This window comes from Ascidiella aspersa, chromosome 3 (assembly GCF_963924565.1).
Source record: "Ascidiella aspersa chromosome 3, kaAscAspe10.2, whole genome shotgun sequence".
Taxonomy (NCBI): domain Eukaryota; kingdom Metazoa; phylum Chordata; class Ascidiacea; order Phlebobranchia; family Ascidiidae; genus Ascidiella; species Ascidiella aspersa.
In genome coordinates this window covers 34,592,986-34,619,686 of record NC_139449.1, presented here as the reverse complement: position 1 = coordinate 34,619,686, position 26,701 = coordinate 34,592,986, and the positions used below count along the sequence as shown (strand labels likewise).

Genomic DNA, 26,701 nt, shown 5'->3' with positions numbered 1-26,701 from the left:
AATTGTTCTTCTGGCATATGTTTATATACTTTATTGTAATCCATCTTTTGTCATGTTTAGTTAGTTACTTGAATCCTGGATTACAAATGAAGCTATATATTATTTAACAATGCATTTTACATTGGTCACCATAGTTAAATTAGCATTAGAAAAACAACAGTTAAATTCTCTAAGCACCTAAATGTGCTAGTCAACTAAAACAAGTAACAGGAAATTATAATAGTACCAAAACACTGTGTCCAATTATATTGGGATTCTGTTTATGTATTTTTCTTGTCAGATTTTATTAGGATTGAAATGTTCTAATGAACTAAACCTTTCTAACTTAGCCATAGTAACAATAAAACATGTATTTTTTTTAATTTGCAAATATCAATACCCAACAGCCTTTACACAACAAGCCGTGTAAAAAGTGGGTGTATGATTTGTTCAGCAAACAAAAAAATGTTAAAATATTGTAAGTTGTTATAATTAACACATCAAAAAGAAGTTTACCTAAATAGTTTTATTATTTATAAAATTTCAAATATATGCATAAACAAGACTTGTACCTTCATCATATACAGCTTTTTTGATTGGATCAACCTCGCGCAGTAAATCTGGATTACTCACGTCAACTGCAGCCATGTTGCTTGGTGGATTTATCAAATCATTTTTAATGAATAATTCAGGGGTTTGGGACAGAGTAACAGTTGCTGTTAACAAGCTACTTTTTTAAACTAATCACTCTATGAAAGTGAAGATCTAAAAAACATAAAAATATAAAAGTTTAGCAGCCAAACGCAATGAATTTCAAGCTGCGTACTTCCTTTTGGTTATTGATTAGGGTTTTTGTTGTAAGACTTCAAAAAATAAAAATCAGTGTTCTGAATTCAATTTATACAAGACTGCAATATCATATTAAATTAATGGTAAATTTGATAATCAATAAAATTTATAGCTTTATGGGTTTGTATCGGATTTTACTAACTAACAATAAAGTTCAAGATACTTGTTACAAGTTAAAACCTAATTTCGCTATTTAACTCAAATTAGTAATAATATATCACAACTGTATAAATAACATTTGAAACTAACTAAAATCAACCAAATATAGAAAAATAATATTTACAATGTCTGTTGCGTAGGGCACAACATTACTAAACCAGTTTCTAAAAAAATGTATTGGCGCTGGTCTAGAATCCTACCAGAACAAACAATATTTGGATTAGGGTGCAAATCTGAGTAGGTTAAGTAATGTTATTAAATTATAAATATAATAATACTAGACCCACCCTCACCCCAACACTAACCGGCACCTTAACCCACTGCAGGAAAGTATGGCAGATCTCGATGAGATCATGCGGGTGCACCGCAGAAAAAATCCGGGTTACCGGGTGCCCTTTATGATTTTCCTATGCATTCTGTATTGCATACATTGCACTGTGAACGTATTCCGCACTTTTCGGGGTGCGCTTTTAAAAGGTTGAAAAAATCTCGCGGGTGCACATGCCATACTTTCCACAGTGGCCTTAACCTAAATATTGTGCGTTGCTTTAATAATTGTTTAACTGCTGTATTAGGATTCGAGACCAGCACCAACGTCTTTTTTATTTTTTTTATATTAAATAAAACCACAAACACACCAAATTACACTTTTTAATTTAATTGGGAAATTAATCAGAACTGTCTGCAACATATCATAGGTTTGTTTGTTCAATTAACTTGCTTATTCAAGATATTTTAAAAAGTCACAACTTATAGTTAGACAAACTAATCCCTTATCAGTAATAAAAACGTTTTTTGCTGCAAACAATTATCGGGACTGCCAAAGTAACTTTTGATAAACACTTATCCAAAATCGTCCAAACAAAGAAAAAAATCGATTTGCAATATCTTTTATTTATAAGGCTACATACGAGCCGACGCCTAAACCTGTAATTTCTCCATCTAAGGAACTGCTATTGTGGTAGTTTACGTAGCACTCGTGTTTTTAAAGTGGCACTTCTCTAGCACTAAAGAGCTCGTTTTGCGGTCAAAGGCAAAACAAGTTAGCTTCCTGTGTTGCCTTACCAACGTTGACAAGTGGCGCTAAATCGAAAGATCCGTATCCGCGACGGCACCAATCGCCTATCCATTATATGTATTTTTGTGTGATATAAAATAAAAATGAATTTAACGCTTGGTTTTGTGAAATTAATACTAAAGAAATAATATTAAAAATTGTCAAATCAAATAAGCCGATAATACTTAATACAGGAATTTGGGTTTTAGTGAGGTTGTTTTGTGTAAATATGCCGTAGGATTGCAAACGACTGTACTGATTTGATCTGCAGTTATAAAGTAACTAAAAACAATTTTACAATTGCCAAATATTACTAATTAAATAGTTTTAATTCATTCTCCAGACTTAAAAAATCATTTTAAAGACAGTTACATGATATTAGTCAAGGTTTCTTGTTGACTGTATTGATGATATCACGTGACACCACCGTTCTGTCAGCTGATGTTATTTGCTCGTCAGTTCAAGTCTTGTTGGGACTTTTGTTATGAGCTTGAGGTAGATTTCTCGTTTGCAAGAAGTCTATAAAGTTTCAAGTTATTTCGATTGATGTATGAGCTGCAGCCCCTGAGGATGGCAATTCTCTACTCGGTCATTGCAAGGGGCCAGACCGTTCTGGCCAAGTTTGCGGCTTGTGCTGGGAATTTTCAGGAAGTTTCCGAACAGATTCTCGCAAAAATCTCCAGCCAAGACGCGAAACTAACGTATTCGCACGGAAAGTAAGTCAAACTACTGTTAAATTATATACAAAGGTTGCCGCTGCATGGGCGCTGGTCCACATTTTCGTCTGGGGCTTAATATTACTTTATTATTTGGGTTAGGGTGCTAGTTAGCGTTTAAGTTTGGGTTGGTAAAGTATTATTCTTATATTTATTCTCCCATATATATTTTTTTCTAGCAATTTCAATTTTGACAACTCGGTTCGTTATTTTTAAAGAATATTTTTTTAATTGCTGCTAGAACCAGGAAACTACTTAGTTTTTGTTTTATTTTTATTAATTTTTTTGTTTTTAATGAAACTTAAACAATTGTCTATATTGGATATTTACCCTGATTCCTACAATAATGTAAAACCAGTTTGTAGGACTTTGACTCCTACTGTAAAACTAAATATTTTAACAACTCTCACATGATGACCTATTTTCTTTTTCACAGCTATCTCTTCCATTATGTGTGTGAGGATCAAATTGTTTACATGGCGATCACGGAAGATGATTTTGAGAGATCCAAAGCTTTTCGGTATTTATCTGACATCAAGCGGAAATTTAAATCGGCTTACGGTGGCAATGTTCACACTGCTTTACCAAATGCCATGGACTCAGAATTTTCAGGGTTTGTTTTCTCTTTATTTATAGCGGCATTGTACAGGTGTAAAATAAAATAAAATGAAACTTTATACATTTGTATCTTATAAAATTGCCATTTATTTTCTGGCCAATTTAATAAAAACCTAAGTTTGTTTTGGAGCATAATGGCTAAAGGTCGTAGTTCAACATAGAACAAATATCAAAGCCCATACAGAAGTAGCTAGCACATTTTAGTCATATTTTTATTGTTTCGAATAATTGTTTATTCATTTTTAACATAGGATGTCGAAAAAATGTTTGAAAAATAAAGAATTATTCGAATTGTTAAAATTATGTTTAATATGCTAGCTACTTCTATTTAGGCTTTGATAAGCTTATTTGTATTTTTATATTAATTTATTTTTCAAAGCTAAGCCTTTTTTAATGTGTATCGTAACCTGCTTTGAAACCAACATAGTAATTTAAAGGTAGATTTTAAGACAGTCTGTACCTAATACACATGTGAAAGTGGTAAAAGTTACAAAACGGAAAGATATTAGTAATCAAATTTTTCCCTGTTCTGTTTATGTTGTGTTAGCTTATACATTCAATTTGCAGGGAATTGATGCTCCAGATGAGGAAATACAGCAGAGTGGACGAGGAGCCAAGTAGTAAAATGGGAATGGTGCAGGAACAACTAGATGAGTTGAAGGGAATAATGGTTCAGAACATTGGTAAATGTTTTATTTTGTATTGTATATATATATATTTATGCAATCTGGCAGAATCTTTCCAGCTATAAGGCTGGAAATTGCTTGTTATCCAAAAATCCAAAATGCTTGTCACCTGAAGCCTTTTTTTCATTTTTTTATCACATTGCTACAGTTAAATGCGTTGTTCACCTAAGGCTAACAAGTGTATATAGCTTCAAATGTTCACACATGTTCATTATCAAAAAATACGTGAGATTGACTATGTGTGAAACGATCACAAGGGTTTAAATCGACTATTAAAAATGATTAAATATATTATAATAAAATATTTTTTGCACCAATTCTTTATTTTTCTGCCAATATTTCGGCTGACATAGTCACCAAGTCCCCAACATTCTGTCATACTGTTTATATACATAGGACACCCCTTGTTAAATTGTATTAATTATTATTGACCCGACCTTATCTGAATTAAAATATATTAAATTAAAGATTAAATTCATAAACAAGATGTTTTTTCGAGGCTATACCAAAAAAGTATATATAACTGAATAAAAGCAAACATTTGTACAAGTAAAGTGAAGGACGCCATGTTGTTGCCTTAAGAAGTATAAGTTATTTTAATTATTGAAAACACTCTCTCTCTATATATATAATGCATTTGATGAAAATGAAAAATCTCACTGAAGGAAGTAAATCAATCTGCATGTGAAAGTGAAAATGCTTTGACAGCGATTAATTAGCTATTGTTGGAAGTTGCCTTTATAACAATTACACCTCTTTTCAATCTGTAGATAGCATTGCTACCAGAGGAGAAAACCTTAATCTACTTGTCGATAAAACTGAAGATCTTTCTGAAAATGTAAGCAGTTTTTAATGAATTGTGTGTTTTTTGTAAAGAGTTTCAATAATTTGGTGTTTTGGGTTATTGCACTATTTTTGTTGATCTTTTCGGTATAAAATATCATGTTCAGTAAATGTTTTTAAAATTGGTCTTCATAGTTTCTTGTTACACTTTAGTCTTCGCAATAAAATGGATTAAACAAATAGATCTTTAAAAATTGTAATTCCTTGTTTTAAGTAAATATTTTATTAAAATCCGTGTAATGCAACTTGTTATTTAAGGTTATTGTTAATCGATTCAAAATGAATTTTGTTTGCTATTTGGGGTAGCTTCTGAATCCAATATTAAAAATACATTATTTTTTATTGTTTCAAAGCTTTGTGAAAACAAAAAATCAAGACATAAAGTCAAATTTCTATTTAAAGGAGTGAAGGTTGCCAAGCAAAAAATAAAAAATAAAATTGCCTATTTTTTGTGTAATTCTAAACAAATCTTTACCTTATAAAATACTTTTTTTTACTTAAGTCTGTCACCTTCAAGAAGCAAAGCACATACTTAGCAAGAAGGTTGTGGTGGAAAAAAGTCAAGTGGACGATACTGCTCGCCATCCTAGCCGTGGTGAGATTTCTAGGCCCCAAGTAAACAATATACTGAGAAGTAAATGAAATACAACAACCCTAAATCTGTGTTCAGGCAGTTTTTTTTGCGTCTTTTGATTAACAATAACAGCTTACGTTGCCATTAGGTGTTTTTGATTTACGGATGATTAGGGGGCATCAATCTGATTTTCGCCATTTTGGTGTTGCCCTGTTTGGTGACCTATGTTGAAAGGCGCCATTGGGGCGACACTGTTTGGGTATTTCAGGTTGCGTATAGAGGTGGGTAAAGTGTGGGTTTGGATTAGGCTTAGGATTTAAAAAGTCTTGATATAAGTTATTCCAAAAGTCTTTGAGTTATATTAAAAACATGCGATCTAGTTTTAAAACCACACTAATTATCTTTAAAAAATTTTGAAAATCTTGTTTTTCATAAAATTGGTGTAAATCGGGAATCTTGATTTCACTAACTTACTCAGTCGACCAATTAGGGGTTTTTACACAAAACAGGCCAGGCTACTAAAAACTAGCCTGTGGTGAGGTTCACGACCGCTGCCATACCTGGACAGTCGCTCTACAAACTGTTCCATGCAGGCTCAGATCATAGCAAGTCGCAAAACAACCTAATTTAAACATTTAACCAATTTGACAGTCACCTAAGATTCTTGAAAGCAAGCAAATAAAAAAACTTTAGTCTTGGTTTAGGTCAGTGGTTCCCAACCTTTTATAGGTGGTATCCCCTTTCATTGGCTCCCCTTTCATTGGCTCTCAACACATTGTAACCCCCTTGCTCACGCTTTTAAAAAACGGGTCATGAAACGTAACAAGAGAGTGCTCTAAGTCATGCCTACGCCCAGCTTCGGATGGTCTACTCTAGATCACAGTTGTTCATTTGGGCGCCGAACACGTGGTCGCAGAACGTTAGTGTGCAGAACGTCAAAACGCCCTGAAATTTGACCAAGTTATGAATAAAAGTGCAAAATTATTTCCTGTAGCACAGTTTTAGTTTAACAAAACTGTTAAAAACTTTCCTGATTACCATATAGACAGAAGGCCATGCAACCCCAAAAAGTATGTTTTTAAACTGTACCTAAGTTCAATTTGTTTTGTACCGGTACGTAAATTTACATTTTTTTAAATATTAAAAGTTAAACTTGTTTTTTTCCGTGATAACATGCAACTGCGCAAAAGCTGTTATCTAAGAGCTCACATTTTGTAATTATTAAGCAATTTTACACTGGTTAGAAACTAACGCCCTGGAATTTTGGAAGTTCGGCGCCCATGCTTGAGCACATATACCACTTACCTTTGTAATGTTTTCAGGTTGTCTTATACTTCATTATTTCCGCCGCTTGTGGTGGACTCAACTGGCCTCACTGTGTTCACCACGGGAACGGAACCAAAACGCCCTGAGACGAAAAAGAAAACACTCTTTGGAAGAGAACTTCTAAAAGCGTTAGGCTATCGTTGCAAATTTTTATTTTCAAACTGTAATATTGTTCCTTTAGTTGCAAACAAATGAATCGGTAACCGTTGGTGGCAAACCGAACTACAGTTGTCCGATATTATTGGATCGTAGCCGATACCCGATACCAATTGGTAGTATCGGTTCCTGTCCGATAATGGGGTGAGGTGGTATCGGCGCTGATCCGATAACAAATAGATAAAGGTTATTTAGCCACGATTGTAATTCAACGCAGCAATTTCTTAAATAATAAGTTTATCAAAATTAGTAAGTTAACAAATAGGGGTAAGTAAACACTCAATCAAATTTTTTTAGCTTAAGTCAGGTCATAAATATATAAATAAAGTATCGCAAAAGTTTAAATAAATTATAACGTTTTTTTTAACCAGGGGTAAATGTTACTATACAATACATGTTACTTACTGTTTATTTTTGTTTTTCTAAGCGTAGTATTCGTTTTGTATAGAATATAAACACTCTAAGAGGTTGTATAACCCCGAACAAACCAGTTGGTGATTCGGGTCGACTGTTACTGATGTTTCGCTTCATTTTTCGTTCTGTCGATCCAACCACTTTAAGCAGTCACAAGCTTTAAGTCAGTGATTCTGAAAGAGTGTACCTCTAGATAGAGGTCCTTCAGTGTGCCGGGAAAACTTTTTGCTAATTTGTCAAATAGGCCATTTGTAGTACCAGTGACGTCATTAAGATTTGGATTGCACATAGGTATGCGAGCAACCATACGAGACTATAGGGCACACTGTCCATTAAAACTATAGTATTTACTCATCACCATGCACTGTTGCCTAGTTATGATATTGATGTTCTGTATAAAATGGGCTGCGCATATTAAAAAAAAGATTTTTTGGGGGGACTCGAAAAGTTTTGAAAACTAGTGTTTTAAAGTGTTAAGGATATGCCAGGATTGGGAATTACCCCAACAGTGAGTAGTGTGCACACTTGGTCACCAGTAATGACGTTTTTTCTCGACTTTATTACAGATATGACCTGTCCCTTGTTAAACGGTATAATACATAGAAAAGCCATTTGCGAATATTTCGATTTTTGTGATGAACTCCTTTTTTCAAAAAATTGTGTTTTTCTAACATTTAAAAGCTAACATTTTAAACCTTTCGACCGGCACTAAGTCATAACTCAGAAGATAGTAAATCGGTAAGACGTATACCTTGCGATTTTAAAAATCGTGCGCTTTGCGTTTCTTTGAAGCGTCCGCTGTAATTTGCATTTAATGTTCGTCGCCTTTTTGTTTATTCGCTGGCTTGCTGCCTTATATCTTTGAATAGAAGTCGTTTAGAAGTTCTTTCTATCGCCTAAAATAAAACTCAATTTACGATAACAACAAGTATATTGGCTTAGTATGTGTTTCCACAACAGAATCTTGCCCCCCAACAGAACACATAATGCCGACGATAGAAGTTCCAATGTTTATTTTTAATAGCTTGAGAAGCGCACTGCTTCGAAAGAATCAGTCTGTAAGGTGTAAAAGTTTTAATATATAAATAAACTATTTCGGACATTAGCATAAACTATTTAAAATTTGAATAATATAAGCCATTTTTTCGTATTTCTCCCCCAGTATTCTCAAATTTTAAAGAAATCTTGCTCTTTGACCGATCTTAATAAATCTAACCATGAATACTACTAACGTCGGTGACCGAATTAGGGTTGAGAAACAATCTGCTTTAGTTACTAAGCTACCAGATACCTGTACCCTTGAGACCACAGTACCTTTGGTAAGAATCGCAGTAGTCGTATCATCCAACGGGCGTGAGTTCGACTCTCACTGTATCATTGTTACGATTGTTTGCTGCAATCCTTATTGAAAAAATCGTTGTATTTTGGTTCTTACGCTATTATGTTGAAAACCTCCATTAAATATCGAGCGGAGACTTTTTTTCGGTTTTATATAATAACGGGCTCATCGACTCACTAAAATGGAGTCTTCAAATTAACCATTCAAGACTTTAAAGACAGTTAAATACTATTTACTTTTTTTTGGTTTGGATTGAGCGTCATGTTTCTTGAACATACAACAACCTTTCGAAGCATTGTATTTTGATCTCGTGTATATGTGCCTTTAACACCCGTACAACGTGGTTCGTTAATGAAAACTGACTTAGTTTTTTTCTACTTTCTCCGTATAGTACCAAAACTGTTAAACTGTAATCTTCTATAAGTTTAAGATGCCTTAACGGTTCCTTAAAGGCTGTCAAAGTTCAAAAACTCGCTTATGTGTTAGCCAATTTATTGTAAGCGGTCATTTGTGTTTTTTTTAATAAAAACCTAACTTGATATACTGAGGAGCATAATGGTTGGAGGTTGCAGTTTATTCAATACGTTGATAATAAATAAAGAGTTGTTCGAAACGTTTAAAATGCTCCCTTTTTTGTATGGATTTCATATTCTTATAACGTCTAACCAAATATAAAAAGTTTACCCTGCCTATTGTTTTACGAAGCCTAATTTTTAAATACATAGCTCGCTGAAAACCCGGCATTAGTAGTGAAAAATAATACCAATACCTGTGGGTTGTTCTTAAAGAAAAACCAGTGTTTAAACCGTGTTGTATATATGAAGGAATTGTAAGTAAACCTACTTATAACCTATATTTTTTCGTTTCATGTGAAGCGTTGAAAATATATTGCCTTATCTTCGCGATGTGCAATTTAATAAACCTGTTTTTGACATAGTTTTGACATTATTCCGTTTCATAACGACTTGAAGGAGCAACAAGAGTATATTATAAAGATTTATTGGTGGAAATAAGATCAGGTGAGGGCAATGCGAAAACAGAAAATGATTTTGTGAGCAAAAGTTTCAAACATATATTAAGGCGGTCTATAGATTTGCGCAAAACATATTAAAGAGCTTGAATTAAGTATGCTTAAAAAACTTTGCATAGGATCTAATATATAATATGTATTTAAATTAGGATACAATGTTTTTACAATTTGTGTAAAGTACATGTGGCACGTTTACAGATTTCAGATGTCCTGCGGTTTTAAGTGGAATAGCCTCAAGTGGGTTTTATTGCGTTTTTTACCGTAAGGTATATTGGGGTTAAGAAAAATACACACATTGTGTACAACTGTGATCTAGCCCTTTTCAGATCGTTTTTTTATCAACGATTACGACTTACGTATCATAGTAACACCGAAACCTTCACAATAGTAACCGAATCAGGCGATCAATGATGCAGGGCAGACTAGAAAAACAACAAGCCTGTAGTGAAGTTCGAACTCACGATTTTCGGTCTTACCGGGGCCGTCGCTCTATACGAACTGACATATAGGCTCAAAGGGGGGCAGGTCGAGAAACAATTCTACTCTAACTGTACATTAAGGGGTAAAGCAAGAGGCTTACCAATAAAGCTAAAATCAGATTTTTGACGAGTCCCAAATATCTCTCGGCACCGTTGAGCAATAAACCTGGCATTTCGGTTGTGAACCACTGTTGTAGCGTGAGACTAGATTGGCAGAGAGGATGTCCTTCAATAGCTGATATATTAGGTTTCACCGTCCCCAAACCTCATTCAATACAATAAGGTCATAGTCAAGGCAAAATATTTTGGAGTCCTCTCGTTCTAAAATCCAGTCACTATAAACAGGTAAAGTCGAATAGCTTTATTAGAAAAATCAAACTGGAACGCTCTATGCACAAACAGCACGACAATATTTCAACTCGGATAAATTACACGGAATCGAAGCGACGATTGGGAAACGAAATTGGAACTTAAAGAAATGTACATATTTTGAACTTGCGAGTTCTATACAGATAAGGTCGTACAAAAAAGAACGCCTCGGACAAAGCAGAAGAGCATTTAAAACGTATAGTCTAGTACGGGCGAGAAAAAAGATAAACTGAAGAAAGAAAAAACGAGAAGCGGACATAAAGTGAAGAAATAGCAGGAATAAACTAAAGTACAAAACGCTCAAGTTTAATATTACCTCTTGAGCTGCGCAAAACATTAGGGCTGGGTCCGAACTAGGGATGTCCGATAATTTCGTATCGAAGTCGATAGTGGCAGTATCGGTATTCGTCCGATACTGAGGTTGTATCGTTGACAATCCGATACCAAATTAATAGGAATTTCAGCGTGATTTGCCATCTATCGCAGAATTTTCTACTATATAATGTGAATTTGATAAACTATATAGTATAGGACATAGGCTAATAACTGGGATAACTAGACCTCTTGAAGCTAAATTAAATTTTAGCCTAATAACCTAAAAAAATGCCTTTAAAAGTTTAAATTTTATTTAGTTTGCTTGGTTTAGCAAAGTAATGACGTCATTGGTACCGGACCGGATCGCGATACTTTTTGTCTAAAGTATCGTGTATCGTTATCGAAGTTGAATGTCAAGTATCGGACATCCCTAGTCAGGACGAAGTATTTTTTTTTTCAACAAGCCTAAGCAGAAAAGCTCTAGCTACAAAACGCACAAAAAAGGGCAATGGGTGAAAGTTAAACAGTTGCAGAGAAACACTTGTAAAAAGGCTAGTTCGAAAGTATTATCGCATTTCCTTATAAGCCGTCAAACTTAAATTAGGGTTGGCCAGGCCTATTATTACAAAAAGAAAGAAATATCACATTTGTTTTTTGAAAAATGGAATTTGAAAATCATACAAGATTTTTGCCTAATATGCAGTTGTGCAAAATGCAATCAAATGTGATCATCGCGCATTTTGCAGTGTACTAACTCAAGAATTTACGGGAGTTATGGGGTATCGAACCTTCCTTTACCAAAGAACAAGAAACACAAAACAAGCCGGATCCATTCACGGCCATGTCTTGTACAAGCTGTGACCACCTGGCGGCCCGCCAACATCCCAGCGAAAACCTAAAGTGCAAATGTGGGGAGCAGGCCGCGGGTGGAAAACTAGTGCAAATTAGGGGTGGGGAGGGGGTATACTGATTTGAAGGCCAGGGGCTTTGGGTAGGCCTACTAGATTTTTCTCTTTTTTATAATAAACTGGGAGTCCTTTGACCCCTTGGGTGTACGTGAACTACTTTTTTGGGGGGTGGTAACATGAATAAATAATTTTAATGTTTTTTTCAATAAAGATTTGTTAAATAAAACACTTGGCCCTTACATTAAATATGTGTATGTACACGCAATTTAAGTTTTATATTTGCGCACGAGTTCGACCGGAAAAACAGGTTTTCTAAATATACTAGTTTTTGCTTAAAACTGATAAAGCACTGTTGTGCGAAAGTTTGTCGAAATTAAAATATAATGCAAAAACAGCCAATAACAAGAACTTAAATAATGTTTTACAAACGTTTACGCAAATTATTTCGTATTGTTTGTAGGTAACTGGTGGTGCAAGACCAAAGCTACTATGTTTTGTGTGTAGTCAAGCCCCAAACCCCCAAATAATTGGGTCTCAAAGAGTACCCGTCCCAGGGTCCAGCCACCCTCCCCCTTGGGTGTTTTTTGTAGAATCATCACAAGTGAAGCGTGGTGCCCTTACACTGGTAGCTCTTGCCCTTAAGTGATCGAACGATGAAGGTGGTCGGTTTTTTCTCGAACTTTCCAGGGTGGTAAGGTCTCCGGTGCAGTTGCCTTCAAGTTAATAAATACAGAGCGTTAGTTACAGCCAACTAGTTGTTTTGCTTTGGCTAGCAGCCGGGACTAAATACTATAATAAAGGCCGCAAACTCAGTTAACCTACGTCAATCATTTGACTTAAATGGATTTAAGTAACATTTTCAAGTGACATGACTTGACTTGAACCTAAGTCATTCAGGCAGACTTGGACAACTAGATAATTCTAGTTTTCTAATTCAATGAATTAGAGCAAAATGGGTTTAATTCTAACTCTAATCTAATTTGTGAATTGCTTGTGCGCTCTAGTTCTAATCTAATTCGGATTTTACCAAAAATGCTACTTTGTCCAACGACATTTTTAGTCTCTTAGTCAAAACAAAGAATTTGAATTCAAACTCTTTGGTTTGAACTTAATTTTTACAGTCTGAAAATCATATGTTAATCTTAAATACATCGAACTTAGCACAAATATATTGACCATTCACACTCTTACTAGAATACTTCTTGATTTAAATGAAATTGATTGTAAATAATCAAATGTAATTCTAGTTTAAATTCGATTTTTTTTAGAATTCGGTAATTCTAATTCTAATCTAAATTTGACAAAACTGAAATGCTCTAATTTTATTTCTAATCTAATTTTAAAAAGCTAAAATCAATCTAGTTGTCCAAGTCTGCATTCAAGTAAATGACGAATTTAATAATCTTAATGGTTAATGTTTCTATATTTGTGATGCCAATGACTTGACTTGGATTGAACTTTCTACCGCAATGATTTGAACTTTGATAACAAATGACTTCATTTAGAACTTTTGGATTAAAACTGGGTGTTTATCGAAAACAACTCGACTTGGATTAACGTCATTTGGATGACTTGTTTACATTATTGCGAAATACCGAAATACCTTTGTTGAACACTGAATTAATTTGGTGTTCTAAAGAAGACTCGCTAAGAAAATACATTTTGTTAAGCAAACATGGGTCTAGCAAAAGTTATTTAAGTTAAGACACTATGCCTTAACAAACACCGTTTTAAAGAAATCCCGTCAGACGCTGGATGGCGCAAGATATCTTTTAATAATCGTCGCAGGAAGGTTAGTGCTAATAAATTAATTGAAAAACCAGAGCGTTTTAAAGAAGATGGCGCTTTTGAGAAGCTTAACCAAGCGATTATTCACAAGGAATGTTCGATACTTGACATTCTATTCCAATACCGATATTTTGCACAGAGTATTGCGATCTAACTCAACCAAATGACATCATTACGATGCTCAAACAAGCGAAGTAAAATCAGCCCAAATTACGCGATGGTTAAAAAAAACATTTACTCGGCTAAAATGCATCTTTAGTCAAGCGTCACGCAAAACCAGTAATTTCTTATCAAATGAATCTTTTGTCAAAAGGTGTTGGTCGTGCCAAATGTCACCGCGTTGGATCACCAATCATTTCCTATGTTAATTTTGTATCGGACCGATACCGATACCACTCTAGTATCGGACGAGTACCGATCAATTATTACTCTAACAACTATAATGAACCACTTGACAAATATTCTGCAGCTGACAAGGCCTTTATACTTAGTTTTCTCGGCTGAGTCAGCTATCCAAACCTCAGCTATTCAAATGCACATGAGAAACAGTGTTACTGAGAAAGTTGACAACTTACTTTGCTCGATAGACGTATCCCATTAGAAGGGCGCCAACCAAAAGGACAATACTTCCGACCACAGTTAGAACCACGACTAAAAAAAAGACAAAACAGTTTAAATTAGTTCTCCGATAATAAAAGATACATAAACACACACATATGTGTCCAACAAGAGTGATCTAGCCCTTTTAAAGCAGTTTTTATTTGGGCTTTAATTCTACATTAGGTGTTGCAAAATTTGGGGGGATTACCTATTGTGGTACACGTATTGGCAAATGCTCTTGCTGTATTTAGTGCGATATAACTGCAAAAGAGTTGAAACTAAACAACATATAATGACAGCTAACATTCCACGATATGCCTAAGTAATACACAATTATACCGCCTAACATTAATCCACCTTATGAGAGCTTTATTAACTATACATTTAGCAAGAAATGTAAATAGACTATATACCTAAGCTGTAGTTGGTTTCTTGTTTTTCTTTATCCTCTTGTTGTGCTAGTTGCCTTATTTCGTCCTCGTATTCCAGTTGCCCCTTGTCTTCGTAATCTTCAGGAGACATTATATTGTGCAGCAAGGAATTCCAATCTGCATTATATTAAATTATATGTATTTAACGTTCTTTAGTTGAACTGTCAAATAGTGTTTTTTCCACGCGAGAAAAACATTTGCGCTTTTTCCACGCGAGAACAGCATTGCGTAAAGCGCTTATGGCAATATTTGTCTGATGAATAAATTGATTCTGTTAGACAGACCCACACAAGTTCGGAAAAGTTTTACAAATCGACTGATTGATAACAATCAAGGACTGCAATGGCTTAAGGGGCACCCAATCAAGGTGTTTGACCTCTAAGAACGCCAACCGACGCACACACTAGATTTAAGGTACCAGTGGTAGGCTGGCGATTTGAAAAGACGCCTCTTTTGTATCTACGTTATTTGTATTTTGCCTTTAAACAGTAGCAGAAGGGTAAGGTTAGACATTATTAAGTTCAATTATTAGATATTTTATATAGTCGTTTGTATAGGCAAGTGGTTCGCAACTATAGTTTATAACAGAGGTTTTTTACCATAAAATGTTTTACCCTTTTAACAAAGATGAATATTAGATTTACTCCAAATACATAAAATAGTGTTCATTTATTTAAAAACGAAAGTAACAAATTAGCTACATCAGCTATACTCAATGCGACGGCTGCCCTTGTTTTTTGGCAACGAGTTGTTCAATTTTCGGTAAAGTAGTAGATAATGCACAACGAAAGTGAGTCCCGTCAATGCGGATATATTTTGAGTTACCCCTGAAACGAGAAAATTTACCCCCTCGGGTATATTTACCCCAGGTTAAGGCTGGTTTATAGGGTCCTTGAAGAAGTTTAAAGAGTCCAACCAACGACATTTAAATACATTGAGTATACACTAGCTGGAGCAGATTCTCCTCATTGAGTTTAAACAATAATAAATTATATTCATTTGCTAGCTTGTGTATAGTAGTCTGTATAAATAGTAATTGGGATGTTTGTTTTTTTGTTTTTATTATTAATTTAACGACAATCAGGTGGCAGTCTTACGACTGAAAAAAAAATTGTCGTGACACCCAGGGGGGTAAGGACACCGTCAAGAAATCCTGATCCGCTGGAGCCTTAAGTTTTTCAGAAAAGCAAATCAGGGTCCGCTATATGCTACGAAAACGTTTAAGAACCACTGGCATAGGTTATTCATGAATATTGAATCTATGCGACACACTTATAAGTACAAACAAGCATCAAAACTACTTCGGTACCTTCTGTTGTTTCCGGTGGGGTGGGTAGCGTTGTCAGCAAATTTTCCACAGTAAAGTCCTCTTCTTTTGATTTGAACGCAATGTCGATTTCAAGTTCATCTTTGTTTAACATTTCTTGATCAATGTCGATAACAGTTTTCACGGCGTTCATTTTTCCGGGTCTAAGGGGTTTCGACTCGGCAAAAATGCTGTCAATCTCGAGAAATTGTTCCTCGGAAGCAACTGGACCTTTCTTAGCCACGTCCTTAGACTCTTTTTCCAAGTCTTTTGCTTCGTCTTTTGGGGTTGAGCTACTCGCAGTCGTCGGCTTTAGTTCGCGGTTCAGCCATTGAACCCCCGCGTCTAAAATGAGTAAATACAGAAATTTTAGTTGCTTTATTTTAGCGTATCTTTCAAAAATAAATCATTTGTTTTAACAGTGTGTTGGTTAGAAAAAAGTTTTTTTGTTTTTTATAATTTTTTTTCTTATTGTGTTATTTTTTATTTATTATTATATTGTGTTATTTTTTTAAGTATAATATTTTTATTTTAGCTCATTTCGTTCATGCAATAAGCTTCAGGCAAAACAAAACATGCGATATGGCTTATATGAGCAACAGAACAACAACATGCAAAATTGACTTCTGTTTTATTACGTCACAATCATTTCTTTCTCGAATAGCGTAACAATTAGTACTTTAACGATATATTTTGTTCTTGATCACAACAGTGTTTTTCTTAGCTAATATCATTAAAGGAATGTTGCTTTTTCAGAACTATTAAAAAAACAAATGTACAGTAAACAGAAATTTTACTGCATCGTAAAAACAAGGCTGTTGAGTATTTGCCAGCAAAACTGATTTAAGATGGCAAGCAAGAGTCCTGGAAAAATACCGGTAATGGTTTAACAGCACGTGGAACGTGAATGTAATAACCACAACACAGTTGAGGAGATTCTCCTGCAAAATGGTGAGTAATATAGGTTTGAGTTTTTACGCATGGTTGTTCGAGTTACAGTGTTTTGGGTGTGGTAGTAAAGGCACGACAGGCAATTAACATTCTTTAAATGATTGCCTGCTAGCAAAATATCAACTATGGCCTTTGTTTCAAAGCAAGTGCTGTATTTGTCTTTTGCCAAGCAAGTTTCTCCTATTTTGTTTTTGTAGGCAGATTAAACAAGGCATGGGAATGTCAACTTTTTGCGATTTACTGAAAACAGTAGTTTTAGCTAAAAGCATAGCGATTAACAACATAATGATTAACATTGTAATTAAAATTAGTGTACCCTGATTGAAATGAAATTCGATTCAAATTATAAAATTAACAAGCACACAAAAAGTAAAAATACAAAGCTGTGATTTCAATTATGAGTTTATCATTTGCATTGTCAAATTATCGACTGATTAGAAAAAAAGGTAAAATTCAATATAATTTAGTGAATTTTAAAGCATTTTGGCTGAAGGTTATAATTAAACGTAGAATGAACATCAAAGCCCATACAGGGGTAGGTTGCATTTTAAAGACGTTTTAAATATCCGTATACCCATTTCTGCATCGGCTTTGATATTCATTTTACTTTAATGAAACAGTTTCTATGTTGATTGTATGCAGTTGTGCGCGCGCGTGCTCGATAGCATTGTGAAACAACAATCGCGTTTGTTTCAAAACAATCAGTGCACAAAATTACGGTGCGTTTGCTGGTGCGCGTCTCAAGTTCACTTTTTACCCGACAAAACTTCCTCGCTCGCCACTGTGCTACTTTCGGTGGTGACGTCATCAAGGTCCGTAGCAACGGCGGCGCGCATGGTAACGGCCGCCAGTTTTATGGCTTCCTCGCGAGCGGCCAAACCGCTTTCTGTGCATTAAGTTAGGTTTGCGGTGAAAATCCTTGTACATACAACTTTCTCGGATTTATTTCAGATTTCAGCAGAATACTCTAGCAAATCAGCAATTTAGATCAGACGCTATATTAAAAGATCTAAGACAGTGGTTGTTAAACTGGGGTCTATGGACTCTTTGGGGGTACGTGAACTAGCTTTAGGGGGTCCATGATGGCCTAATTAAAAATATTAGTGTATATTTAAAAAGTAATCAATTTTTCAAGGAAAAGAGTTCAGTTAAAAATTAAACATTTTTGCACTGAATGTATTTATACTTTGTTTCACTTTTACAATATTTGGAATGAAAACAGCAGATTCCTGACGTCTATTTCTACTGTGACGTAAATTTATGACATCATCTCAAACAATTTCTTGCCTACCATGGTCCACGCAAAGCAAAAATCAAATTTTAGGGGTCCGCGGTAGTAAAAGTTTAAATCTAAGATTTTTAATAGTGTCTAACCTAAATTGTGAGCTTTGCTAGAGTATTCTGCTGTTACTGATCAAGCATTGAGATCGACATTTATCTTGCAAGGGTCAAGGTGGTTTCCAATATCACGTATTCAATGTAACATAATTTCAGATTAAACATGAATACGTCGCAGTTAGTGCTAATGAGGTTAATAAAAGTATAAAGGTATAAGTAAATGAGAAAGTAGCTTAATGACTGGCTAAACTAAATGTAACATTAACAGAAAAGAATTTGTTAGTTTATCGCTGTGGTCACCAAACTACGACCCGTGGCATATATTCTAAGTGGTCCCAGAAAACGGTCATTAAAAGTTTATTAACGAAGAAGTTTCTGGGAAGTAAATGAAGCTAAACTTTGAAAATTTTAAAATAAACGGCGATTTCGTAAAACTCATCTTATTTTTGGAAAATATTTTTTTGGTTTTCGTCGTTTTCATGTATAATAAGTCAAATATGTTGAAAAAAAAACAACAATTTTTTTTAAATTTTTTAAATCCGGCGATCCCAATTTCTTACAGTTAGTTAAACGGCCCTTTGTAAAAAAAGTTTGATGACCACAGGTTTAACGTTTTAAAATGAAAATACTGCAAACTGAAAGTTAGGGTATGACAAAATATTCGCGTTGTATATAAAAACGCGACAAAGATGTTTAACAGTAGAAAGTTTTGGTTAGAGCTAAAATGACAATACACTACGTTAGTGCTACTAATTATCCTTGTCTACTATAGGTGTGGCTCGTTTATGGATACTTACCGTAGCAGGGGTTGGCAAACACTGTGTTGTACACTTTGACGCAGCGCTTCACTCTCTGAAAAACAAGTTGTGAGTTTACCAAACAAAAAACGCTCTTTAAATATCGTAAAACTCCATATGCTATACGTTACTGTGCGACACAGTCACATATCCAAATACTGAGGCTATTACGTTTGCTAACGCTAGTTTTATTTGACGTTGCTTGTGTTTGATTTCAAATAAAACGTCATTTTGTGAGCTAAATCTGTAAAATGTACAAAAGAATGTCTGAAATTACTCAACGAACTCAAGCGACGTTTTTTGTGTAATGTTCGTCACATTTATAGCTCAGTGACCCGAAAAAAATAGCTAAAGGTTAAAATATTTTGACAAATTCATCATTTTTTCTGTAAATTATTTTTTAGGACGTCTAAAAACAGGAAAACGTTTTAACGGCATAACAATTCAGCCTGTAATTAAATTTTTGCATGACTCACGAAAACCTCGTGGAATCTTTTTACCAAAACGGTTCAGACCCTTATTTATTTGCAAATAATGTTAGGTTTAGACAACAATGACGGAACATAGGTTTTTTTGTGTGTTTGTTAAATAATTTAGCAATAACCAGTTTAAAGGTTATATGAAATCTAATAGTAAACAACGCTATCCACTGTAAGAGTAGCAATCGAACAGATAAACAAATTAAAAATAAAAGTTCAATCAGATGATCAGATGATCAGAAAATTCATTAATATAAGTCTTTGAAAAGGGTTTTAAGGTCCCAAATGCCCTGTTTACTTTGCAATCCCAAGTGCGCATGTCTTAAGTTTCATTATTCCGTCTCTGGAGATTAATATCCGTTATAATTCGATCGCAATTACCGACTTAATATCATTCCTGAGACTGCGTGGTGTTTTTACTAGAGACAGGCTGATTACATCGGATGATATTCCATCACAACTGATATATCGGTATCGGTAAATTTCATTGATATTTTTGCCGATATTGTTCTATAAAAACGTTTTATAACTCTTCCTTTAAAAACAGGCAAAAATGTTTTAACCTGCAAATTAGTCCTTCGCTTTCATTTTCATTGCTGATTGATTTAACAGTGTTTGGTTTACCCTGTTCAACATTATGAAAATAGTGGTATGAATAAATGGGTATAGGCTAAATGTAATTGGCATTATATCTTGAATTAATTGAAAATATTGCCATATTTTAGGTACATAAAAAAATGGGTCGGGTATCGGTTGGCAAACATAAAAATCGCTTATCGTTATCGGTCTAAAACAGGGGTGGGCAGCCCACGGTCAGCGGGTCAAATCTTACCAGCTAAGGAATATCATCCGGCTCGCCACCTCCTTTATAAAATGAGTAAGCGGCTATTTTTCATATATTTTTGGCTATTTTAACTATAAGCTAAATGGGGAAAATTTTCAGCTTAAAGGCGTAATGTTTAACTTAGATTGGAACAATTGACGAGGTAAGTTTTGCCAACTCATTCCATCTGAATGCACAATTGTCAGTTAAAATTGTCTTACGGCCCGCAGAGACGTTTCTGAGGTTGGTTTTGGCCCGCGACTAAAAATAACATTTTATCGGTGTAAAGGTTGCAGAACGAAAATCTTTACTCAAAGCATAGTCGGCTTTAAGTGTCAAATATGAGCAGCTTTATCTCACACAGCAACATTTAAACAACAAGAACTCAAAATGTTAGCTGTTAGCGTTTTAGTTCCGCATTCAGCAATCCGTACTTTCATGAACAATGGCCATAATGATACGATGCGTATTTCCGCATCAACATGCTTCGGTCATATCCTTCCGCCATCCCTAATATATTTTTTATATGACCGAAGCATGTTAATGCGGAAATACGCATCGCCCACCCCTGGTCCAAAACAGTGATATCATTCGAACCTCTAGTTAGTTTTTACCTTGATGCTTGACATACTGAAACAAACACATCGGTCGTCTTCTTTGAAAGCCGTCGAGCGTAAGATTTCTATGCTGTGAAGGCAGGTTGAAAGATCCTGCGGTTCGGCTGCGCACCTGCTGGCGTTAATCTGCAAGTAACGAAACAGATTTCGCCAGATGCTAAACGTCGAAAAACAATATTAAAAAAAATAATTTAAAAAAAATTAAAAAGAAAATACACATAAGAAAATATGTTGAACGTCGTAAAATTACCTTATGATATTATATCTAGTTTATATTACACTGAAAACTTGTAAGTGGTAATCCCACAGTGCGCATAGAATAGTGTCTGTGCCCGCCAAAATCAATATCACCTTGTCAACCATGACAAAAATAAGTAATAAAGTAACACAAATGCTGGTGGAGTGATATACCAATTATATAAATATCAGGTTTAACGTGTATACCAAAATCCGCACTCAAACGTTGGCCGTAAACATATTAACTTTGTATATTGCTTTGATGTCAGATAACACTAAATAATAGCGTATCTTAGGTGATGAGCCTAAAGCAAAACATTGTGATTTGGGTGGCCGTATCCCTTTTCGATCAGCGTTTTTTAATGTCTAACAGTGGTCGTTTTCTCCATATTAAATGTGATTTTAAAAGACCGCCAATAGTATATATATTAAGGGTGTATCTGTGCTTTGTCCCGCTGTATGTTGCAAACGACCCGTCATCATGATATAGAATCCCATTTGGTTATCACGATATTTTATTTTCTCATTTCCTACGTGTTTAATCTGAACGAAGTCTGTGATTCACGTTATTTTATTTCGTCCAATAGATATTCAGCGTCATCAATTGTTAAAATTGAACAACTACAGTAGTTGTTCTCAAACTTTTTTTCATGCGACTCATTTCGGAAAATTTGTTGAACTTGCGAAGCACCAAGCGATAGAAATTTAACATTCATTCATTCAAAAATTATACTATACAATCAAAATCAGTTCGTGCAGTTTTCTTGTAACAATGAATTCGAACGCATTTGTCAAGGGACAATATTAGCTGTAAGCATTTTATCACCGCAAAATATAGTATAGGTACGAAACGGAATCTTTGTGCGATGCCCTCGAAAAATTAAAGCGACTAAGAACCACTGAACTACAGAATTGAAACTATGTGCAAGGTTATGCGATTTATCAAAGTAAATATGCCGAAAGTGCCCCGACTATGCTACGCTTTTTCGCGATGTTATCTTCTGTGCGAACATATATTCGGCTTTAGAAAGAGGAAGTATGGCGATACACAAAAGTAAATGGTTACATTTTTAGGAAGTACACACCGACCACTATACGAACTTTATTGGTAAATTATAAACCTATGATTAAACACAAAAGAAAAAATGGCTTTGCTACTATAGTTTATTTCCCTTAAATAATACAAGATTGGAATGATAGACACTACATGACGCTGATAAGTACAGCCTTGTCACACTGTGTTAATGACGTTACTATATTGACTGAACGAGCCGTAGGGGCAGTGCCGGATTAACCATTAGGCTACTAAGGCTATAGCCGTAGGTCCTGGAAAAAATTCAAAAAATCGTCCCTCAGATATACATTATGAGTCTATGACACTTAGTTACATTTAATGCATGTTTTTATGTTATGTTTGTGTTATTTTGCTTTTTTTTATGTACGTAGTTTTATTACTGTTTAGCTTGGTTTGCTAAATTAGACTCTTCTCTAGTAAACAGCCTTAGGCCTACAGTACCCTTAGTCCAGCCCTCCACGAGAGCTTTGCTATCATAATTTAATTCCCCCCAAAAATATAGGATTGGAATGATATAGCTTCATGAGGCTGATAAATACAGCCTTGTCACACTGTGTTAATGACGTAACTCTATTGGCGGAACGGAGCCTTGGGGGTCATAAGGGCCGCGTTGTAGAATCTACAGGCGAGGCTTTTGCGTGTAAGTCAAATCAAACAAACCCGAGGGCGAGACGAATGTGTCTTGGTGGAATTTCACACCAACTTTGTCGCGACATCGCCAAAGTCAAAGGGCAAACACCTCAAGGTTTGCGCGCGACTTAAGAGAAATGCACGTGTTACCAGGTCTTGACTTGGAACTGATTCTAAATCAGGGGTGAGCAACCTTTTCTTGTCGTGGGCCAAACCAAACTCAGAAAGGTTTCTGCATGCCGTTAAATATTACCTTTGTAGACTTTGCGCATCTTAATATAACCGCAACGACATTTAATCAGGGATAAAACTAGGGTGTTTTGCAATTTACACTCGATAGAGGAACAAGATTTACGCAAAGCGCAAAAATGGTTTTACGTAGTTGAAATAGCCAAAATATTTTGTTATCTTTGACTGTCTGGGAATCGATTTGGATATCGTTAAGTCTTTGTGAAACTTGTGTTGCCCCAAAGTCTTTAAATAGTCTTTGATTTTATTTTAGTGTATCTTAAATGATGTTTTTTAAAGTGCCGTAGTTAAAATTTTTAAAACTATTTGGTATGGTGTTGAGCATGGCATATAGACTATTTTGTTTTCGAATTATATGAAAATTTTAGGTCTTTAAAAGCCTATAAATCTTCGTTGAAAAGCCTTAGAAGGTCTATGAGTTTATTTCATGAAAATGTGTGGCTACCTGTATGCTGTACAGCAGGGATTTTATCAAGCCTTCCTTCTTTTATTTGTGTCTTGTAACCCCTTGCGTTATCATAACGGATTTGTTTGATTTAACATGTCGCTACAACATAGTTAAAAGTCCTTTGAAATGCCTGAAATTTGAACACAGATAAGAAGAATGTCGTTGTACATGTGGAATTTAAACTTATCTAAAATTTTTTTAATGTGTTCTTACGTTATAGGCTTTCTAACCCCGGAAACCTCCTGCCAAGTATACGTGTAGCCCGTTTTAGTAAAATCAAATCCATTTACCAGAAAGGCTTGTAAATTATTCCTATGGGTGGCAAAATATTGTTAATTCTATGAAAAAGGTGTTCGCTGGTTGGTAAAAATGTGTGTTTCAAGATACCTTATTCTTTCAAGGACGACGCATGCTTTTTTATATGTCGGGTGTTGTGTCAAAAAACAGGCAGTTGAATATGAGGCAATTTAGAAAAATACGCTAGAATATTCAATATAAATGGTCAAAAAAGGGTAACTGCACACATGGGAACACTTACGCACAAACATTTAAAGGGGTTTTATTTGAAAATTTTTGTTTATACTTAAAAACAATTCTGATGCAGGCTTTATTAAATTGTCCAGATGTCGACAGGTTAACCATCCCTGGCTTAAAGGTACATCCCTGGTTAAAGGTATATAAGCGTGTATTTTCTTCAGTTCAAAACTCGTCAATCGCAAGGCAAAGCAAGATGCTACACATTGCGTACATAGGCCAGGTTCGTAACAAAAGTTTAATTCAGTTCCCTGCCCAGACTCGTCAATGGTTAACCAGCTTGCTTTTGTGCCACCACGAATTCTAGGTAATGTTGCCGACTGAGTAAATAAAGTTTACCGACTTGGGCAAACATATACGATAGGCTTCTGAGTAGAAACTAACAGACAGCCTCAGCAGTTACTTTTGTAAAAACTGTTTGTCTTAAAACAGCTACAAATCTGGCATAAAAAAACAAGTAGGTATTTCACGTAATTTAGAAAAAACAGCAAAAATCAAACGTAATTTATATCAATACAAGAAAATCTGTTAGCGAATCTTTTTGGCCATGTACCTGCTAACTCTTTTTTAAATCAATTTCTTCAAAGAAACGTGCCTTTCAGCTGGCCTTAGCTTGCATCATTATTTATTTATTTTTTTTTAGCTTGCATCATTAGCTTGCATTATTATTTATTTATTTTTTTTTATCTGCCATTTGCTCGATTACCGTCTCTTTAAATCAAATAGTAAGCCACCAGTTAAACGGACGAGTACAGCCTACTTAAATTTGCCTTATGTTTATTTTAAACACCCTTTAAACTAGTGGACCCCTTGTAGGTACGTGGACTACTTTAGGGGGGGTAATTTAAAACAAAACTAAAAAAACGCTATGGCACCTTCTACTTTAATTTATTTAGACGTCGGATTCAAAAGAGCAGGTCTATTGTTTCATGACGTCATCCCTAAAAATCCCATGAAAACCCTTGGTCGGCGCAAACTAAAAAAAAATGTGCAGGGGGTCTGCGTTAAAAAAATTAACCACCCCTGCTTTACACAATTTGGCCACCAACCGGGCATTTTCTTGTGATGGTCTTGTAGGCTCGCTCGCAAGTCGTATTCCTCCGGCAGGTCTTCATGTCTTCGAGGCAAACCCTCTGTTCGTGTCTCTTGGCCTGTGTCCGCGTGGCAGCCAGGATTAGCACCAGTAGGACGCTTTGAAAGAATAACGACGAAATTGCCTTTCGTCCGTGTTTTTTCGACAAGAGTCCGCTGTTCGTCATGTCTTTTTCTTGTTTTTTGTTGCAGCTGCTTTTTGTTGGCAAAAACAGCGTCGTTTTTTGGATCGCTTAATTAAACTGCTTTGTCTGAATAGAGAGGAAAACAAAAAAGGTGAACACAAGAACTTAATGATATCTGGCGGCACAACTAAACAAAAACTTAACAACTGTTCAAAATAATCGTTAGGCTTATTTAAATTCGTATTCGACATTTGAATATAGTGAGTTAAACGAACATTCAAACATTTCGTCTTTATTTGGCTTTAGGGAGTTCTGCAATCAGTGGTATAATTTGTCTTAACTCGAATCCTGCCCTATTTACGGCACTTGTACAACAAAAACTCGTATAAATTTAAATCTCATATTTGCCTCTTCCCTTGACACAACAGCTGTAAAACAAAGACCTTAAACTTGACATTCAACTTATTAAAGCTGGAAGTTATTTTAACCTTACGGCTGACGTTTAAATCCTCAGAAAAAAATCTGCTATAGCATCTACTAGGGCCTATAGGCCAATTCTTCAATTTAGGAAACGAAAAACGTCCTTTCTCTCACAATTTCGAAAAACGTACACAACAATAGGCGGGTTCCGGGGAATAATAATAATTAATGGCATCCAATCATCCGCGTATAATGGCGCATCGATCCAGTGGCAAACATGAGGCCGGCGAAATAACGCAATGTTCCAATCGAGCTGTTGACGCTTCGTATCTCGATCGTTCGTCATAACCGCTTTTCCGATAACCCGCGCCCCAAACAATGTCGGTGATAGGCTAACGTAAGGAAAAGGTCGCTCTGGAAGCGAATTTGCCGAAGAGCGTGACATTCTATATCGATTTCGGCAGGCGGAAACGCCGTTTTCGGACGCAAACAGAAGGAACCGATATAAAAGCGCATTTTTTCGCGGTCAGCCGCCGATTAAAACCGGGTAAAAGTTAAATAAACACGCAGTAGGAAGGGTAATGTTTGTTTTGGTTCGTTGTTTTCCAGCTAAAGGGGTTGCTAAGGTTACCCGAGTCCTGTAAATTATTGTTTTTGCCGTGACGTTAATTAAAACGGAAACTGGGGTTATGTCTTTTAAAAACACGTTTGTGTTAAATCTTTCAAAAACCGAATAAACTTACTAAAAGGAAGCTTGCAGCTAGGGAGTAAAGATATATATCGATCTGAAGTTTTCACACATATTTAAAATACCTGCCAAAGGGAAGCACGTAACTCGAAAGTTCCCCGCGTAATATTTCCGGAAGTATAGTATATCGATCGGAATTCCGTACAGTGTACACATTACTCAAAGCTATCTAACTAAGCCAGCAATCCGACTTTTA

At 35.3% G+C, this 26,701-nt stretch overlaps 3 protein-coding genes across 3 annotated transcripts in view; 1 reads left to right on the top strand and 2 right to left on the bottom strand.

Annotated features, from left to right (window-relative positions):
- The window catches only part of LOC146162666 (von Willebrand factor A domain-containing protein 3B-like), a 43,999-nt gene extending 43,266 nt beyond the window's left edge, over positions 1-733 (bottom strand). Inside the window, exon 1 of the mRNA XM_083385268.1 lies at positions 552-733. Coding sequence (XP_083241394.1) covers positions 552-627 — 76 coding nt within the window. The 5' untranslated portion in view covers positions 628-733. The remainder of the gene's footprint in view (positions 1-551) is intronic.
- Positions 734-2,512: 1,779 nt separating this feature from the next.
- Positions 2,513-7,484, top strand: LOC146162665 (vesicle-associated membrane protein 7-like). The gene is made up of 6 exons (XM_083384326.1): positions 2,513-2,760; positions 3,197-3,373; positions 3,946-4,061; positions 4,835-4,902; positions 5,410-5,502; positions 6,804-7,484. Exons 1-6 carry the CDS (start codon positions 2,591-2,593, stop codon positions 6,891-6,893), a joined length of 714 nt encoding a protein of 237 aa, XP_083240452.1. The 5' UTR covers positions 2,513-2,590; the 3' UTR covers positions 6,894-7,484.
- A 3,089-nt stretch (positions 7,485-10,573) lies between these two features.
- Positions 10,574-26,701, bottom strand: LOC146162664 (uncharacterized). The gene is made up of 7 exons (XM_083383974.1): positions 25,170-26,701; positions 20,945-21,073; positions 19,029-19,083; positions 15,946-16,287; positions 14,619-14,753; positions 14,181-14,256; positions 10,574-12,530 (listed from the first exon to the last, which is right to left on the bottom strand). The coding sequence occupies exons 1-7, from the start codon at positions 25,377-25,379 to the stop codon at positions 12,413-12,415; spliced, it is 1,065 nt and encodes a 354-aa protein (XP_083240100.1). The 5' UTR covers positions 25,380-26,701; the 3' UTR covers positions 10,574-12,412.